At 39.6% G+C, this 19,236-nt stretch overlaps 1 protein-coding gene across 2 annotated transcripts; it reads right to left on the bottom strand.

The window, feature by feature from the left end:
- LOC138211035 (alpha-1,3-mannosyl-glycoprotein 4-beta-N-acetylglucosaminyltransferase B) lies at positions 1-19,202 on the bottom strand. 2 transcript variants are annotated; one of them, XM_069170590.1, is made up of 15 exons: positions 19,040-19,202; positions 16,812-16,994; positions 16,053-16,184; positions 15,236-15,369; positions 13,523-13,569; positions 11,903-12,016; positions 11,498-11,573; positions 10,769-10,883; positions 10,501-10,631; positions 9,418-9,525; positions 6,532-6,725; positions 5,223-5,301; positions 2,080-2,155; positions 1,310-1,422; positions 1-422 (listed from the first exon to the last, which is right to left on the bottom strand). In XM_069170590.1, the coding sequence occupies exons 1-15, from the start codon at positions 19,128-19,130 to the stop codon at positions 405-407; spliced, it is 1,611 nt and encodes a 536-aa protein (XP_069026691.1). In that variant the 5' UTR covers positions 19,131-19,202; the 3' UTR covers positions 1-404. The 2 variants fall into 2 exon arrangements, with proteins under 2 accessions (XP_069026691.1, XP_069026692.1); XM_069170591.1 differs by lacking the exons at positions 16,053-16,184; positions 16,812-16,994; positions 19,040-19,202 and adding an exon at positions 15,852-15,963.
- Between the last annotated feature and the right edge of the window lie 34 nt (positions 19,203-19,236).

Raw genomic sequence — 19,236 nt, 5'->3', positions numbered from 1 at the left:
TGGATGTAGTTTCTTTATTTGTTACAAAAATACAATGTAATAATGCAATAAATTACTGAGTAACTCTAGTGTTGTAACAATAGATTTTTTGATAGGTGGAGTGTCTTGAAGCCATTCGCCTGAACAAGCAATTTGGCAATCAGTCCCCAAGAAGAGTGTGTTCCCCTCCCATGTTTCATATTACTCTTTGAACTTGAACTGGCAGTAAGGCATCTCAGTCTCAGTCACGACAACCACAAACCCAGGTCCTTCCTCCTTTCAAATCATTGTCATGCACTCCTTATTTGATGAAGTGTCCATGCAGTCAAAGTGTTTGTCTGGCAGGTGGAGCAGTTTGTTCAGGTGAAGCCCGGGCTGCACAGTGTGTGTGTGAGACACAGTGTGGGTTCCTTTTTCTCTGATCTTCAAACTTTAATGTGAACCTGACGGACAGAAATGAGAGTGAGTGTTAAACAAATTCACACACACACACACACACACACACACACACAAAGACAGAGTCATTTCCTGGAATATACTTGAGCTCCAGTCACACTTATCACCACTTTCAGCGCTGCTTCATGCTCTGTTAATCACACATTATAGAATAAATTACCAATTATTCCAGCTATTCCAGGTCAGAAGCTTATATGAACATTTAAACCTGGTGTGCCACCTGTCCTCCCCGTGAAGTAGCGATGCCTTTAAGTACGCTGAGAGCCAAATGGAACGCGGCCAGCGCAAACAATGAAAATATAAGTTGTCTCGGACATGTAATGGCAGAGTGAGGGAGATATTAATCAAGCCTGGTCTGTGCATGGCCACTCAGAGTGAGAGGAAGTTACACGGAAACAGCCGTGTGGGTGGACGGGGAGCTCTATCATCGTGAAAGTGTGTCAGGGGATGGGTATGTGATCAGACCGGTAATCATCTGTGTACAGATACAAGTCATGCTTAAATGCATATTTAAGCATGAGTTTCAATGGCCGTTCCTGGCAGGATTTTGGTTATTTCAATCATATACCACTAAAATCTACTTAAGTTTTTGTGTTATTACCGAGATGCTTTCTGCTTCCCAAAATCTTTGAGTGTAAGTCTCTAGCTAAGAAATCAGGGCACTTCTGTATTTAGTCAGTATTTGCATATTAACTTTGTGTTTATGTTTTGTTGACTTCTGAATTTTGGATTTTGAATGGGTGATCTTCTATCACAGTGTAATTCTATTCTGATGCTCTGCTGATTAATTGAGCAGTGCTTTTAGGAACATGCACACAAATGCTTAAATACATGCTCAAGACAAGACACCAAAGGACAGGTACTCGGGACGGACCTCGCTCAGTACAGCCCAGACGTCGGAGTCGGAGTGAACCACCAGGCGGAGAGCAGAGATTGGCTGCAGCGCTTCTTCAATCTCACCTTGAGCTACTCCGTTCTGAAATGCACCTGAAACACAAAATAGTTTTAAGTATAAGGCTGAAAAATGACAAAATCACAGATGACTAGTTTGCTAAAAAGGTTTAGGTTTACACTGAATGCTCTTTTACAATGTTAAAGCTTTAGTCATATTTCAATGTTAATCTGAAGTCTGCATGCATGTACACAATGACAGCACATGCACACTTTTTATTATCCAGATTGAAGAAACTTTAAGAAAATTCACATGGGATATGAGTTAATACGGTTTGATGTATACATCACGTTATTTTTGTTTTTGTTTTTTTGCACCGTCTTTCTGTGAAGATCCATCCCGCGTCCACCTCTGATAGGCTCTGATATTCTTACTCTAACCATCTCACCAACCTAACAGCGACGTACTAGCCAGAGCAGGGTGGATCTTCACGGAAATAAAATAGGAAAAAACAAACACAAGATGGTCATCGGTTGTTTGTTCAGGAGAGGAGCTGCTATTATCATGCTGCTCAGTTTGACAGTAAAACATGCCATAATGTTCAGTTCTTTAGGTCTTCTGAATGTCTATTAAAGACAAACTCAGCTGTGGTCCAGTTCAGTTTGGACCCCTGACAACCAAGTGGAGCCACAGAAGGACTGTGACTGATTAATTGATTATTATTGTTACATTATTTTATTTGATCTGCTTACCAATGATGATGAAGCCATTATCTGATTGGGTGTAGTTGGAAGACGAGCCAGTGACAAGTTTGTCTCTTGCTGACGTCTAAAAGAAGAAAACAATAATCAGTAAAGTATAACAGACACATAGATTGATGTTGAGCTACCAGAATAAATCCTGATATCCTCAACACATCACAACACCGTGACACAAATAAACACGTTCAGTATACTTGATTAGCTGATTGTGTATCTACGGTTGTTTTCCCAGCACAAACTGATTGTGACATTCAAATATCCGACCTCAGATGAGTGACTGTCAGCTAACATGTAATGAGATGTGGGTCATAAGGCTGTAGAAGAACTGTGTGTATATGAGGTTGTGTCTATGTACCAAAATACTGTGATTGTGTATTTTATCATAATGGTCTCAACTTGCATTTGCCCGATGATGTCATAACGTATTCATTACAGTGGACTGACATCTTTTGTTTCATTTGACAAAAGCTTTGGACTAATGCAAACAAACTTGTAAAACTGATATACAAACTCAAATGAGAGGTAATACATATCATGTACCCATTTAAATGGCAGTAGTGATTAATGTCTGGAAACCATGACAGGATATTGGTCAAAGCACACACCACAACATGTCTCTCAATCACACAATAATGGTATTTAAATCAAAATTGCAGTATGAAAATTTCGCTCAGCCAGCTCATTTTCAATGTCTTAACAATCTCTTGGTTTCAACTGGAACATCTGACATTAGCCGTTAAGGGGAATTCTGTAGATATATATATATGGATATATATATATATATTTCATCGACAGGTGAATTCTAATCAAATCAAAAGGCCATTGAAAATACACACATGGTTATATGCATTGCACTACATTAAATATGATCAATAAGCCTGAGTTGAAAGATCACTATTAAACTGTGGTGAAGTATTTTAAAATCCAGCAGGTTTTTACATCAATAGATCTCGGCCCGCATTGACCAAAGTTCAACCGATATCTGTCGTAGCCATCCCAGAATCTGAAAACACATCTCTCACAATTTGCTTTTCACCGTTACATTTTTATAACCTAAACTGTTGAGCTGTGGTTGAGGTCACTTGTTTCAGTGGCTCCTGTGAGTCAACACCTCGGCACTGTGTTTGACCCCTGATCTGGGTGTGGTGAATATTTTCTGTCTCCACACCCCTGTTATCTGATAAGGCTCTTAAGAAAAGTGGGTTTTACAACACACTGATGGTGTCTCTGATGTACCTGCGTTACGCAGGTACATTTTTATGGAATTTATAAAAAACTGAGATAAACGTATATAATATGACAAATTCAGGGGCATCCTGGTAGTCTGGCGTGACCACATACCACAAGAACCCAAGTTAATTAAGACAAACAATGATGTAAAAACAGGGTGTATGGCTCAATGTAAAGAATTAAACCCACGAAATATGTTTAAGTATGTCACAGAAACATTGTACAGAGTTAGAAAGGACAAAGTAAGTGACCTTTACACTTTTTTATGCACATTAATTAGACTGGGTTATATAAACCCATTAATGAACTGACAACCCTGATTGTAAGTGGACCTTATGGTAACACTTTTACACACGTCCTGAGATCCCATTAATCCAAGAAGAAGTGAATCTCATGAATGAAACCTTCTCTAATATAAGTGAACCCAGGGGCAGACTAAAACAATTATTTTAGCTCAAAGCTTCAAATGATTATCTTTATATCCAAGCAAACAACCCATAATGCAACACTTTCTGTAGAAGACTGTTACACTGGTGCACTTCTCCATTCAAAATGTATTTGATGTTATGAACATGTAATTGTTTAGTCCTTGAATATAAAACAACCCCCATGTTTTTCAACCTAATTTACACCAACAATAATTGTCTTATATTTGGGTCGATATGGTGTTAAAACAGTGTAGTGGACTTCCTGTTTTGGAACGAAGGAGCAAATGTTCTCCTCATATTTCTGTCCGCAGCTGAAAGCAAATGTTCATTTATCTGGAGGCTGAACTTTTACACATGCCAATGCGTCTCATTTCAACAACACATACCAGCATGAAACTAGAGGCCTACAATAATACAACCCTGCTAGTGGCTCCTGGAGGCAGTTATGGTCCTGAAACCTAAAATACTGACAACGTAGCTGTGCTCTTAGCCTGTGATACAAAATTAGCTGTTCGCGTGGGCTGTAAAAAACATGTAATGTGACAAGTAATCTCCAACTTTTAAAAGGTTATTCCTCTCTTTTAGCCACTATTGACTATGGCACAGTATTATTTGTTTCAGTACATTTTAATTCTTTTTTTGTTAGATATATTTTCCAGTTCGAGATCATTTCATTTTGGCAAACTTCTTGGATGTCATCAGACATTTCACGCTTGTGCATATTTTGCCAAATAAATAATACAAAGCTTTATACAATTCATGTTTAATACAAATCATTTTTAAATCAGGTCATATATATAAGGTATCACAAAGGGTATTATTTTGTACCAGCTCTGAAACTATCAGTAGTTGCAGCACTTTTCAATACGCATCTGTTAAAAACACAGCTCCATAAGACGGATCTTATTTTTGACTGAGATAAATTGGAAACATTTTCCATGCGCATGACCCATCTATTTTCTTGTTGGTTTTTCATGTCAGAAAGTGGTTCACGTGTTGGTCTGTTGGTGTTTCACCTGCAATGTGAAGCCTGCGCCTCCGCACTCATCTTGTATAACGGTTTCCCTCTTATCTTCCACGCCGCGATTCCATGTCTGTCTAACTTTACTCAAAGGTCACCCACAGCATGACCACTTTTCCCCTTCAGTGTGACAGAAGTGTCAACCGACACACACACACACACACACACACACACACACACACACACACACACACACACACACACACACACACGCAAACACAGGGCCAGAGCGAGGCAGTGGAGTGATAGCAGATAGCTTGTTGTGGCGGGTGTTTCCTGTTGCATGCCACTCTTTCCCGTGGCATCAACACCTGAGATGAAAACCAAGATCTGCTCGGCGGCACCAGTAATGGAACACGTACACACGCACACACACACACACACACACACACACACACACACACACACACACACACACACACACACACACACACACACACATGCAGGTTACTCACATTGCTTGGCAATACTTCCACTGTTGTGTTGTACAACATATCTCTGCTGGTCTCAATATTTCCACTGCGAAAAAGGTACCTACAGCAGGAAGGACAGCACAGATGTGATAAACTACACTGCATACGTGTCCACTACATGTGGATAAAATGCTGCATCAAACTATAACATATCATTATCAGATGTGTCACACTGTTTATCAGTTTCATTTCTGTTTCCTTCAAAATGTCATTTATGATGTCAGACTAAACCTTTAGCCACTGACAAACATTACTTCCACCTACTGTTAAACACAATTATACATTTCTTATCACTTGAATATTAACTTTATTTCTTTACTCTGCAAATATTGACCTAAAAGAAGCATACGGACAATGATTCAAAATGCTACTGCTCTACATCAATCATTGACAAAGGAGAACAAATTTAAAATGAGTTTACAGTGACTGTACGCAAATCAGACACAGAACAAATAGGACCTTTATGGAGCTCAGTTAGGACATTTGTGTTTTTTGTTACAGTAGAGTTATAGTCCTGACCGTGCAAACAGAAAGTTGCAGTTGTCCACCATCCGTGGCCAATCAACACCTGTGGTACCATTATGAGAATTACTTTTGTGAATCTTTAGTGGTGCTGTAGCCTTCCAGGTTTGAACTCATTGAGACATCCCAAGTCCCATCTGTGTGTAGTGTGCATGTTCTCCCCATGTTTGTGTGGGATTTTGCTTGTCAGTACCTAAAATCAAGGAGTTGGGGTGCTGCGATGTGTGGCTCCAAGTGTCTGTGCAGAGGTTCAAAATTCAAAGGTTCAATTTCCCCATTGTCATCAATAGTACTTAAAAAAAGGGTTAAAGTATGAAATTTGGTAAAAATATTTATGTCAGCTTTGGTTATCCTCTGACTTGATTATGCACCATCAGGTCTTTTGTTTATGACCGAATACCGGCAGAGCTAACATCCCAGCAAGCCTCAGTTGTGTTTTTACTTAGGATGCTACTGTTCACATTTAGTTAAAATCCCTGATTTTTGCTAAATACAGCCTCACAGAAAATGAGGGGAGAGTTTTCTTTTATCATTTGAACTTGTAAGCTTATCATTTTTTGGGGTGAACATATTAGAAGCTCTGAACTGGGACCTCCGGGATTCACAACTACATCTTTATTCATCAGTCTGTTATAAAAAAAAACCAACCCCACTGTCAGATGATAAAGAAGATGAACCCGCATTGGAAAAAGTGGAATTACTATACAAAAAATAAATCACAACAGCTGACTGAGTCCATCGGTCAAATAAAAAACAACAACAACCTGACCTGGATATGTGGATTGGCTGGGAGAAGTTGAAGAGGATGAAATCACCCTGGATGGGTGTTACTGCCCAGAAGAAGTCTTGTCCTTGGTAAGCCCTGTCCAGACTGTGCTGCTGGTAATGTTTCATGCTGCTGTTCAGCTGTGCAGCTGGGTTATTGTGGGCCCGGTGCAGACTCTGCTTCCTGAAGTCCTTATCCTGGGGTGGAGGATAGACAAAGGAGAACAGAAACACACATATATTGTATATGAACCACAGCATAAACACAAATAATCTGAACAATGTTTTTGACCTACCACTCAGTAAGTATCAGGCTGTTCTGTCATAAATCTGCTGGGCTCCATGACAGACGACCCCACGCTTGAGCCTTGATCTCACAAGACTTTCAACTGACCAAAGAGCTGATACACAGCAGCCTTCTATCGACACTGTATCCACTCAGCTGAAACTGTCTGAAAAGGTAGTTTCATTTTAATGTTGTTCATAGTTCAGTCATCAACCCTTCTTATCTGACTCCCCAAGCCTGGGGAATTTTTCACCACTATCTGACCCAGTTCATCTCTGCAACACCCTGGACTCTGATTCTCACCCGAGCAGAACAGATGCTCAGCAGCACAACCCAAATTATTATCTACACTGCATCTGCTCAGGTTAAGCTACTGTGGCCTCACTGGCTTTATAGACAACTTCATCTGAGGGCCACACCCACTCAAGTTTCCAACCACCATCTCTGTGTGACTAGTTCTATTGGGCTCCCTGGCAGCCAAATAAAGTCTGTGGCTGTGTTCCAAATGACGTACTTCCCTTAGTACACTAATAAATAGTACTCTTACATGTGAGGACTCTTACTTATGTAGTGCAGGAATTTAACAGGTTAGTGTTGTCTCAAATCACACACTGCTGTTCTGCACTGACTGGAAAAAGCCTCAACATGTAAATACATCACCCGCAAAAATATCTGCAGCTTGAATTATTTAACTCAGAAATCAACGTGTTTTCGTGCCCTCTGTTTAACACACTGAATAAACACACCGATTATTTTGCCCAGCTGTTTTGTAAATGTCTTAATTTGAAAATTCTTCACATTGGTGGCCCCTTCCTCTACAGTGCATCCAGAAAGTATTCACAGTGCTTCACTTTTTACACATTTTGTTGTTACAGCCTTATTCCAAAATGGATTAGATTCATTTTCTCCCTCAAAATTCTACACACAATACCCCATAATGACAACATGAAAAAAGGTTTTTTGAAATTTTTGCAAATCTATTAAAAAAAAAAAAAAAAAAATCACATGTACATAAGTATTCACAGCCATGACACTCAAAATTGAGCTCAGGTGCATCCTGTTTCCACTGATCATTCTTGAGATGTTTCTACAACTTGATTGGAGTCCACTTGTGGTAAATTCAGTTGATTAGACATGATTTGGAAAGACACACACCGTCTCTATAAGGTCCCACAGTGGACAGTGCATGTCAGAGCACAAACCAAGCCATGAAGTCCAAGGAAGACACTCCTCAGTAAAAGGTACATAACAGCCCACCTGGAGTTTACCAAAAGGCACCTGAAGGACTCTCAGACCATGAGAAACTAAATTATCTGGTCTGATGAAACAAAGATTGAACTCTTTGGTCTGAATGCCAAGCGTCATGTTTGGAGGAAACCAGGCTTATCACCTGGCCAATACCATCTCTACGGTGAAGCATGGTGGTGGCAGCATCATGCTGTGGGGATGTTTTTCAGCGGCAGGAACTGGGAGACTAGTCAGGATGGAGGGAAAGATGAATGCAGCAATGTACAGAGACATCCTTGATGAAAACCTTCTCCAGAGCGCTCTGGACCTCAGACTGGGGCGAAGGTTCATCTTCCAACAGGACAACGACCCGAAGCACAAAGCCAAGATAGCAAAGGAGTGGCTTCGGGACAACTCTGTGAATGTCTTTGAGAGGCCCAGCCAGAGCCCAGACTTGAACCCGATTGAACATCTCTGGAGAGATCTGAAAATGGCTGTGCACCTACACTCCCATCCAACCTGATGGAGCTTGAGAGGCCCTGCAAAGAAGAATAAGAGAAACTGCCCAAAAATAGGAGCCAAGCTTGTAGCATCATACTCAAAAAGACTTGAGGCTGTAATTGCTGACAAAAATGCTTCAACAAAGTATTGAGCAAAGGCTGTGAATACTTATGTATGTCTTATATTTTCGTTCTTTATTTTTAATAGATTTTCACAAATTTTAAACAACCCTTTTTCACTTTATCATTATGGGGTATTGTGTGTAGAATTTTGAGGGAAAAAAATGAATTAAATCCATTTTGGAATAAGGCTGTAGCATAACAAAATGTGTAAAAAGTGAAGCGCCGTGAATACTTTCTGGATGCACTGTATGTGGCCAAGATGGCGGCCGTTTAGGGTGAAAAGTGTCCAGCGTTTCGCAATTCTTTTTTGGACCGTTTTGAGTGCGTCATCCTGGTACTCCTGGTGCTCTGCATGTTTCTGTACTTGTCAGTGTGAACGCACCTTTGCACTCAAAATAGTGAGTGTTAGTACACAAGTGCGGCATTTGAAGAACAGCAAAGTTCAAACAGTGTCCTTTACAACTGTAGTTTGGAAGCTACTGTTCATTGGAAGTATAAACTGCAGCAACACTACACTTTTATTAAAAGTATGAAGACACGCCAAACTTCTCCAGGCAAAGTAGCTTACAGAAACACAATGAAACTATTTAACATCAAGGAACATCTACTGTGATGTAATATAAAAAACAAAACACTCAGTATGGCTACTATTTGGTATTCTGTCTGACAGTTAGCTCCACCTGCACGTGATGTCAGCTACAAATTGCTGGTTAACTCCAGACGGACATGTTTTGGGAGAATAGAGCACACCCACCTTCAGGTGTTGTAGCTTCCCGGGCAGGGAGGAGTGGAGGCCTACATGCTGGAAGAGGGACGGCTTGTATGTCTGCTTGAGCAATGCCTTCTGTGCATTGCAGTCTTTCTGGAGAAAATAAGATGTTGTTTACTACACAGCAGATTAATAATTCAATTAATTTATTTTCCTCACAAAGAGTAAAACAATGTATAGTCTTTTGTGTTACACTGTTGTGAAATTCTATTTTTTTATCTGTTTGCTTTGTTTCTTATATAGTTTCATATTCATTTTCCCACTCATATATTTGGGTAAGAGGAGTACATCTTATAAGTGCTTGTACTTCATGTTGCAGTTGGCTTTTGGCACGCACATAAAGCTTTTAGGTAATTTTACGAAAGATGCGATTCATACTGTATGTGTCGCATTTTTATTCTTCCTGTTTGTTATTTTTTGATAGTTTGTGTTCATCAGTTTTACCTAATCTTTCCTGCTCGTGTTCTGTTTTTTTTCCCAATTGCATGTGTTTTTACACACCGTTTTTTGGGTCCTGGTTTTAGCTTGTCCTCCCTCGGAAACTATTCGGGTCATCTTGACTCTTCTTGTATCTTACCACTTGTATCATGTGTTTTGGAATTAAGATACCTTGTCATGTAGATACACACCCATCCTGAGATTGTCATTTCATTACACAAAACACGAGGGGAGGTGACAAAGTATTCAGAGCCCTTCACTTTTTGCACACTCGTACATTTAATTCTAAATGGACCCAGTTTGCCTTTTTGGCCGTCACTCTTCACTCAATAACCCAAGATGTTGAAGTAACAATGTGTTTTGAAATTCATTTAAATTTACATGACAACATTTTTGAGAATCTGCCACGAAGAATGGAACAAAACAATGTGTGCAAAGCGTGGAAAAAATGGGCCTCTAAAAACGACTGAAATAAGAATCTGAATACTTTTACAAATGAGATATTTCGCTTTTGGATTGCTGATAAATTTGCAAAAATAAAGAGGTCTGAATACTTTTTGAAGCAATTGTCACTGTTGAAGTGTATTATTCAGCGCATTATTAAGGGTGTTTTTCTACTCTTGGACATACTTTGTCTTTCTCAGGGTTGCAAGCCTTCACCCACAGGATGTGATCCAACAGCCAGTCGATGGGTTTGTCTTTGTGGAACATCAGGAAGAACTCGGCGATCATTGGGAGGTCACGGGTCCGAAACATCTTGCCTGGAGAATTGGACATAGACACACGCATACACACACTAATGTTATTTCCAGTATATTCTTCAATAAAATAAAAAATAAGGCTCAGTAAGTGGATTTAAAACTTTAATACTTAATACCTAATACACACACAAACACACCTATAAATCCGAGCTGAGAGAACTCCAGGTAGAGCCATTTCTTTGAAGCTTCCTGGGTAGCAAAGGTCTTCATGTCATTGTAGTAGCCTTCTTTTGCAACAACATCATCTTCTAACTGGAAAACAGAAAATAAGACATTTTAAATACTCATTTCACTCCATTAATTCTCATACCTGGAGGTATTTTTTGTTGCCAGAAATATTTAACTTTACTAGTAACCATATTCTCGCTGGCTAATTGCCCACCAACAGTATTTTAGTTTTGTCCACATATTCAGGCTTTTGGGGGAAATACAGGATGTTTAATATGAAGAACAATGGGTTTTAAGATTAATCTGTCATTTATTTTTCTGTATCTTGCGATTATTCATCAACGTTTTATTGTTGCAAGTAAAAGAGCAATTACCAAATCCTGACGTCAACACTATGGGCCTTGACAGTGCCATCTATCCGCTCCAAGGAAAAGGTGTATTACACACTATATTTTTAGAAAGATGAGCGTGAAAAATACCATATTATGCACCAGAAACGGACACTGGATACACCTTTCTCCCTCCTTTTTAACGAGGCAGTCATTTTTAAATCTAAATAAAAAAATTTGAATGTAGCACTTTTTGCTGTGTAGAATTTTTCTTGTAAAAGATCTTATGAAAAAGCTTTATTTTTTTATTTTTTTTTTTATTTCAGGACATGGGAACAATGATATCAGTAACTAAAGTCTGACCTTTACCTGAACATAATAGGTTCCTTTGTCCTGAGCATAGAGCATGAGGAAGCTGAAGTCTAGATTCTGCTTTGTTCGCCATCTAAAAGGAGACGAGGTGCACAAACATCACACAATGAGAATTCGTTCAGTTAACAAGTGTTCAACACACCAGACAGGTGAAGTGCCAAAATATTCTGATTCCCCCATTATTTTTTCTTTTCCTAAACATTGGATATATTTCTGTGAGGTACGGGTTTGGGTTTTTCCTTCTTTAATCTGTAGTGAATGATCCCACTGCAGCAGAAACCATTATATCTATAACACAAATAAAATGATGTTGTAAATGGGATGCAGGGTATATGTTTCATAATCAACCCAACTGACACAAACTTTGCAGCATTTCAAGAATAAAGCATATCTTTTTTGTACTTGACTCTGTCCTTGGAGTCACCGAAGGTCTCTTTTAGGAGGGTGAAGTTGGGGTAGTAATACTGTGAAGGGGAGACGACCTCCAGCAGTCCGGACTTCACCTCCACGGGAAAACTACAAAAGAAAATGCAGGTTACTTACAGAACTACAGACTTCACCATTAAAATACAAAGGGCATATGATGTTGATAAAAAAAGATGTATTCCTTCAAAATTATATCTTTAAAATTCCTTTTTTGAGATCACTGGAAGCCGGAGTACCTGGAGAGAACCCACGCAGGCACATGGAGAACATGCAAACTCCGCACTAAAAGGCCCAGGCCCAGATTCAAACCCTGAACCTTTTTACTGTGAGGCGACAATGCTAACCACTGCACCACCTATCTTATTTTATGTATACATATTTGTAAATGTTTTCATATTGTGTGCACCTTTTTTGTGTTTCTATGCTGCTGTGATGACAAAATGTCCCCAAAGTCTAACTCTAAGTCTGCATGAACACAGACTGTATTGAACGTCCACTATCAAGTTTACTGCACCAATAAAATGAGTCATGACATCAGAGCAGTAGACAGAAAAATGTATGTTCAAGTAGTGCTACTGGCCAGTGTTTAGGTAACATTAGTGTGCTGTGTTGTTTGAGATTTTTTTTGTGGTGCCCCCCCCAAATGTTTATCACCAGCCACCACTGTTAAAGTAGTATTTTTTTTTGTCTCTCGATGTTGGTGTCCCGTATTAACAAACCGCCACTGGCACGTAGTGTACCCATTTTGCATGTTATGGAAAAGGTCTCTGAGATTGTGTGAACACAATGTGCATGTGTACTCAAGCATCTAGTTATGATGGAATGGAAACAGGTTGAAGTTTGATGCGGAACTAGCTCCATTTCTGATGAGTACATGGCTGCAACAAATGATGTAACGTCAGAGATGTTCCAGCCACTGGACATACAGGAACACATCTCTGTTGGCATTCGAGGGTAACTAAAGATCAGTTATGTTTTTTTTTTTTTACAGTAGGCAGGGTCCTAAAATAGACCCTTTTTTTCAAACTTTGAAAAATTTGAGGCACTGAATAGAAGAGCCTTGATTGAGGTGTTTTTGGATTCTTGAAACCACAAAAATAACTTTTTGTGAATATCAAGACCATTAATAAAGTGAAAAGTGTCAAATTTGGGACCTTTTAAGTTACACACATGACTCTTATTTTCCATTTTGATGAATTTAGTCATGAAGTGATTTCTTGAGCAGAAGAGGATGTCCTACAAATGAAACCTAGGACAGGGTGAGCAGAGGAAACGAGGTCAGTCCATGACATCGACAGGTAAATTAGAGAGACGGGAGGCTCAGTCGCAGTCTGCTTTGTGAAAGAGGCTGATATTAAGAATGGCATATGTTTACATACAATACAAACCTGCCTTAATCAACGAACAAATTTTAGTCATCAGGTTCATTTTTTACAAATGAATCGATCTTTTTGAAACTTTTTCATCTGAAAAACTGATAAGCATAGACAGAAGAAGCTGACTGCTGCTGCAAGCAACAGAAGACATGAAACCGAAGTAGACAATAGTGACACCATCGTGAAACTGCCCCATGGGAGGCGATCTGGAGTCACTTACTTCTTCCTGATGCTCTCTGCTACGCTGCCCACATAGTCCGAGTCCGTCTGAGATGACAGGGAGAGGAAAAAGGAGAAGATCAGTGATATGGAGGGATTTCTGACTGCGTGAGTTCATACCAACTCACAATGACCAGAGTATGGAGGGTCAGGTAGCCTCGTTGTGCTCGTCTCCCGAAGGCCGTTTGACTCATATCAGACTCAGTTGCTTTTAACCTGTTTAACAGGTTTTGACATTTTTCTAAGATATCATACTGGATATCATATTGCATGTTCAAACAACAGTCCCCTAAATAGAGAAGATTGACATGGGAAACTAAGTATGAATCCAATTACGTGATCCGTTCAGTTGTATGGCGGTCTAGTACATGTCAGAGCATGTCATGTGAGTGTGTGAGTGTGTGAGTGTGTGTGTGTGTGTGTGTGTGTGTGTGTGTGTGTGTGTGTGCGCGTGGGAGAGAGAGAGAGAGAGAAAAGGTTGTTTTGCTGGAGGTCAATAAGAGATGCTACTGACTTAATTATGGCTCATTTATATTCTCAAATCATTATTTATGAGAACCAATTCAGAGAAAATGTTATGGAAAGTTGAGAGATTCACACGTATGATGTCAGATAACAGTTTAGAAACACCTGTTACTGCAGTGTGTTTTAGTAATACTACAGCAGTAAATACCATGCTAAAGTACAGCTTTTCATTTTCAAGTACAGCTGTAATATTTTGACACTGGGGGAAGGATTTAGAGAGTCTATTCACAGATTTTAAATGTAATATTCATAATTATGTTTTCATTAGTTTATAATAACCTTAAACTACGAATCCTTGTGTTTTTGTTATCTTGGTATAAAACCGCCTTTCCAATGCAACAAAACGTGAGATAGCCACGCTTTGGCCTCTCTTGGCCTGACAGTTTCACGTTTTGAATGCGTGAAACTTACACGCATAACGTCACGAAGGATCATATGACCAAGGAGGGAGGTGAAGGTTTGAATCTAGGAGGTGATAGCGGTGTTCTTGAGTTGTTCTTGAGAACCCCAACCATGTTTTTCTTCCTAACTCCAACCATGATTTTTGTCACAAATCAGTATTATGTGTTTTTCCTACAAGTTTCATTTTCCTGAAAATCACACGGCTGTATGCATGCAGTGGGATTCATTTTTATCCGCTACAGGAAAACGTGAACCTGTCACGCCCAGATAAGCCAAAGCATGGCTGTCTCACATTTTGTTGTAGTTGACAAGCATGTCTATTTCACACTTTGCTGGCTTGCGGAAATGAGCACTTGAACAGGGAGCAGGAACTTGCTATGTTGCACCACTGTGTTTCTACAGGAGAAAAGTAACAAAACTGGGCAGGAAAATATGAAACGTCTGGTAACACTGCCTGCTTATGTTTCTATTTAAATAAATCGTTTTGACATCAGACTTATGATGAGAAGATTAACACCACTCTCACAGCAATGTGCTGGCATAAAGACTGAAAGCAGAGAGACAGCTAGCTGGATTCAGTCCAAAGTTTTAATCAATACAAAAACTAAAGCAAACAAGCTTCATGCTTTGAAGGAATAGTTCACAAGTATCATACTTGTGAACTATTCCTTCAAAGCATGATTTTTCTACGGAGTAAAACTTTTCAGCATTCATGTTCTCGCAACTTTAAGTACACGTGACCAAAGTCACGTGTACAAAAGGTGTGTGTGTGAGCACGTGTAAAAACCTCAGCGACAAAGATGACGATGAGGAGATCTCGGCATTGCGAGGACTTCAGGCTGAAGAGCAGAGAGCTGAGCGTGTTCACCAGGTAGCTCTGCTTCTCCCGCTTCACCGTTGGAATGCCCAGCACCATGGACACTGAGGGAGGAAACACGCTCACATGACAAGAGGAAAGAAAACGGCAACAGCAGATGATGCCGAGTGCTACCGTTTGCATTATCTGGCAGATATTAGACAGACTTTACAATCATACTTTTTTATGAAGGGAAAGTGTGGCTGAGGCAGCTACACTCTGTGAATGTCTTAGCTGCTGGACTCTTAGAAAGATGCTGGCCATTTTGCAAATCATCAGGCATCTACATTTTTTGATTGATTTAACATTTTTAAATCAACTTGGTTTGGAAACTAAATTTGAAATCTAAAGTTCAGATCACACAGTAACAACAAGTCTTATCACACAAAGCTTCAGATGAGTTTTCCAGAGCAATAAAAGACTGTTTGCTGTCCTGGCTCCTAAATGGTAGAATGAGCTCCCCACCGACATCAGGACAGCAGACACACACCTCTTCCGACTTTCCCTTGAACAGTAGAACTTTAGTAGCACTTAAAATGACACTTACTGATAGCACTTTGTAGTTTGGCTTTCTTGAAGAAATTGTATTTACTTGTTTCCTGTTGTTCTGGGTTTTGTACCACCATGGTTGAAATGCACTTATTGTAAGTCGCTTTGGATAAAAGCGTCAGCTAAATGAAATGTAATGTAATCATGTAAGGGTGCTGTTTTTTTATAGGTGTGTTTATGTGGGAGTGTTTCTTCATACCTCCACGGCGTCCCTGCGTCAGCACCACATTGGGTGCCAGGCTGTTTGGATGGTGTCTGAGGTGGGGCATGTACAGGTAAATGTTGAGCTGAAGGAACATCTGCATGCCTGGATTGCCTTCTGGCTGCTTTACTGTGTCGGTTTACAGGAAAGGGAGAGAAATTGAGATGAAGCTATTCACACAACATTTTCATTTTTTGTTGTTGTCAATTATTGGAAATGTAATTTTCTGTAATGTAAAATTTGGAAGTGATTACATTTCTAATAAACATCATACAAATTCAAATGTGTTGATGTACAGAAGGCTGGATTACACACAAGGAAATGTGGGTAACCTACAATTTCCCATTTTATTTGCAAGTCAAATGATGTTAGGTGATTTTGGCCAGCTGGTTTGAACATTTAAAGATTTAAAAAAAATATTTATCCATACAACATCACCTGAAATGCGACTTGTGTTATTAAATAAAAAACCTGCTAAATTTAAGAACTGTTATTTATTAATCCCACACTACAAAATCAAATATCGATGCTTCACACATCATCTGACAGGACTAATAAATAAATAAATCTCAGCATCTAAATCAATTCAAACCCCACTGTGTTTGTTAGTGAATCTCAGGACACGTTCGTTTGTTTATTTATTTTTGGTTAAATAGAAGAACGTGTTTGTCCGACCCGCCTCAGGAGAGAACATTTAGGTCAGTCAGGTTAAAAAAGTTGGTGTGGAAGTGTAATGCTGGATCCTCTCCTACCCACCGGTCGAGACGGTGTCGGCGGTGGTGGGAACAGGACCGGCGGGATGGGTCATGTTGGCATCTCTGGACATGTTCCTCAGCTGTTCAAAGATGCGACTGACATCCCGGCTGACCTCCCCTCCCAGCTGCTCAGCCACCAGCAGACGCCCGTACAGGGTCTGCAGGTCCGGCAGCTCCGCTGAACCTGGAGACATCGAGGCAAAATTTTAAGTGTTCAGAGCAGCTCTTACTGTGCAGTCGATGGTTCCCCGACTCCATTTAGCAGCTTTAGTTTTCCTTTTTAAAGTCGATCAGCATTATAATCAGCATACGTGTATTGCTACCGTTTTGTGTTGCTGAACCTGAAATCTTCTTCTTCTTCGACATCGTATTTTTTAGGTCTATGTCTTGGTTTTGTTTTTTCTGATAGAACACATTTAGCTTCTTTATGGATTATTCTCTCAATTATTTTGTCGTTGGATCAGTTGATTGTACAGGCCAGGGGGTCGCAACCCAAAAATGAATCATGGGGCCATTTTGAGCAGGTTGCAAATGTGCAAATATCATATTACTTTACAGCTATATCACCTGCTCCTGTTCTATATTGCAAATTTCGGCGTAATCTGGCAAACCTACATTTTCTGCAAACAGACGTGTAGACAATGAGACACACTGGGAGATCTCACAATATGACTTAAGAAATATGATAAACTGCCACTAATGTGCACATTCATAACTTGACCTTTTGTAACCCATGAAAAAACTAAAAGAAGAAGCACTCCAGAGATCATGTTATAGAGACATGTTAGATATATTATAAAACAATGTGGATTTATGGTCTGTACCTATGGCAGTTTAACCATGATCACATATAAGGTTTGGTGTCCTCAATAAAAGAAAATATTGCTGCTTAATTACAGTTACAAGTAGGAATACTATCAACTCTATTATATAAACTCCAATATATTCAGAGAGTAAACTTTTTGAAAGTACAACCCAAATGTGTTTTCATTATCTGTGGGTAACATTGAGAATAAAGAAATGTGTCTTAACTGAAATTCTGTTATAAAAACTGAGCTGAAGCAGTGATGATACCTGCTGATTATCTCACCGCATGGTGTCGGGCTGAAAAGTCTTCTGTTGTAACAACGACACACCACAGAAACAGGATTGTGATACTAATATTTTTGATTAATGTTGATGTTTTCTGGGCTTAAATGTTGAGTCGCATTATGTTGGGCCAGAATAGCGACACAGTTATCCTTTCTGAAAAATAGATCTTTAAGTAGCTCCAAGTTTGAAAGTAATGTCATTTTATTGCTGCATCTGGTTAAAACCTATTGTCAGTTTTAATGTGGTTAAAATTGCCCACACTTCATGCCCAAAGAACATGTGTGGAATCATAGTATGTGTCAGTTAATGCATAAACTTAGATGAATCACACTTTGGTCTGTCAAGTGATTCGTGACTTTATTAATCATTTATAATTCAACACACACACACACACGCACACACACACACACACACACACACACACACACACACACACACACACACACAAACAATCTCCCTTGTGACTGCACTCTTATCAAATGTGACACACTCACAGACATACTCACACACGCACACGCGCATACGCACACGCACAAGGTCTGTAACTTCCTTAAAACCAATCAGACAGGTTTATTATAATAATCATTTTCAATTTCTCATTTTTAACTTGAACATTACATTGATTGTGTGAAAAACAAGACGTTCTTTTTCAATTTCCGATTCTCAACTGAATATCAAAGGAAGAAATAGTAGGCCTATTTGTCTGTGACTTCAAGGTAGAGAAGGCAGACTAAAGGAAACGTTTGGGGTTGAGTCGCGTCCACTGCTTTACACCTCAGTAAGGATTCTCTTATGAACAGGGGATTCCCCCCCCCCAAATGTTCTTGGTAAATATTTTTTTCTACTCATGTACAAACAAAGTCAGGTGTTGAGCTTTCTACAGCAGGTAGCATACCTGAAGCATATCAGATCTCCAGCCGGATCGCGTACAGTAGCTCACCATACACTGAGAGGGTTGAGCAAAGTTTGCCGTTAAGGTTCCGCTACTTAGTTGGACAATTACAAAACCTGTTTGCTACAAACAGCAACGTAAACATTAAAAATATTGTTTCTGACTGTTTTCATAAAACTAGACAGTTACTCAAATTCAGGTTTTCTTGCAAACTAAGATGTTTTTCTTCGATAGGATACACTCACCTTCATCACCGGGGATTGATTTAATCCAAGTAATTGATACAAAACACGCAAAAACCAGGAGACATCCTAATCGGAAGGGGTAAAACCTCATTTCATTTCTCACTGACAGTCTTGTCTATTTTTGTCTGCCGACTTGCCGCCTGTTCCCACCGGACAACAGGTGGATGTGAGAACAAGTACAGGTGAAGTGCAAAGTA

The sequence above is a fragment of the Embiotoca jacksoni genome, unplaced genomic scaffold (assembly GCF_022577435.1).
Source record: "Embiotoca jacksoni isolate LCO1_2020_lvr unplaced genomic scaffold, fEmbJac1.0.p SCAF_5, whole genome shotgun sequence".
In the NCBI taxonomy this organism is placed as follows: Eukaryota; Metazoa; Chordata; class Actinopteri; family Embiotocidae; genus Embiotoca; species Embiotoca jacksoni.
Note: the sequence above shows the minus strand (reverse complement) of the source record. Positions and strands in the feature narration are given on the sequence as shown.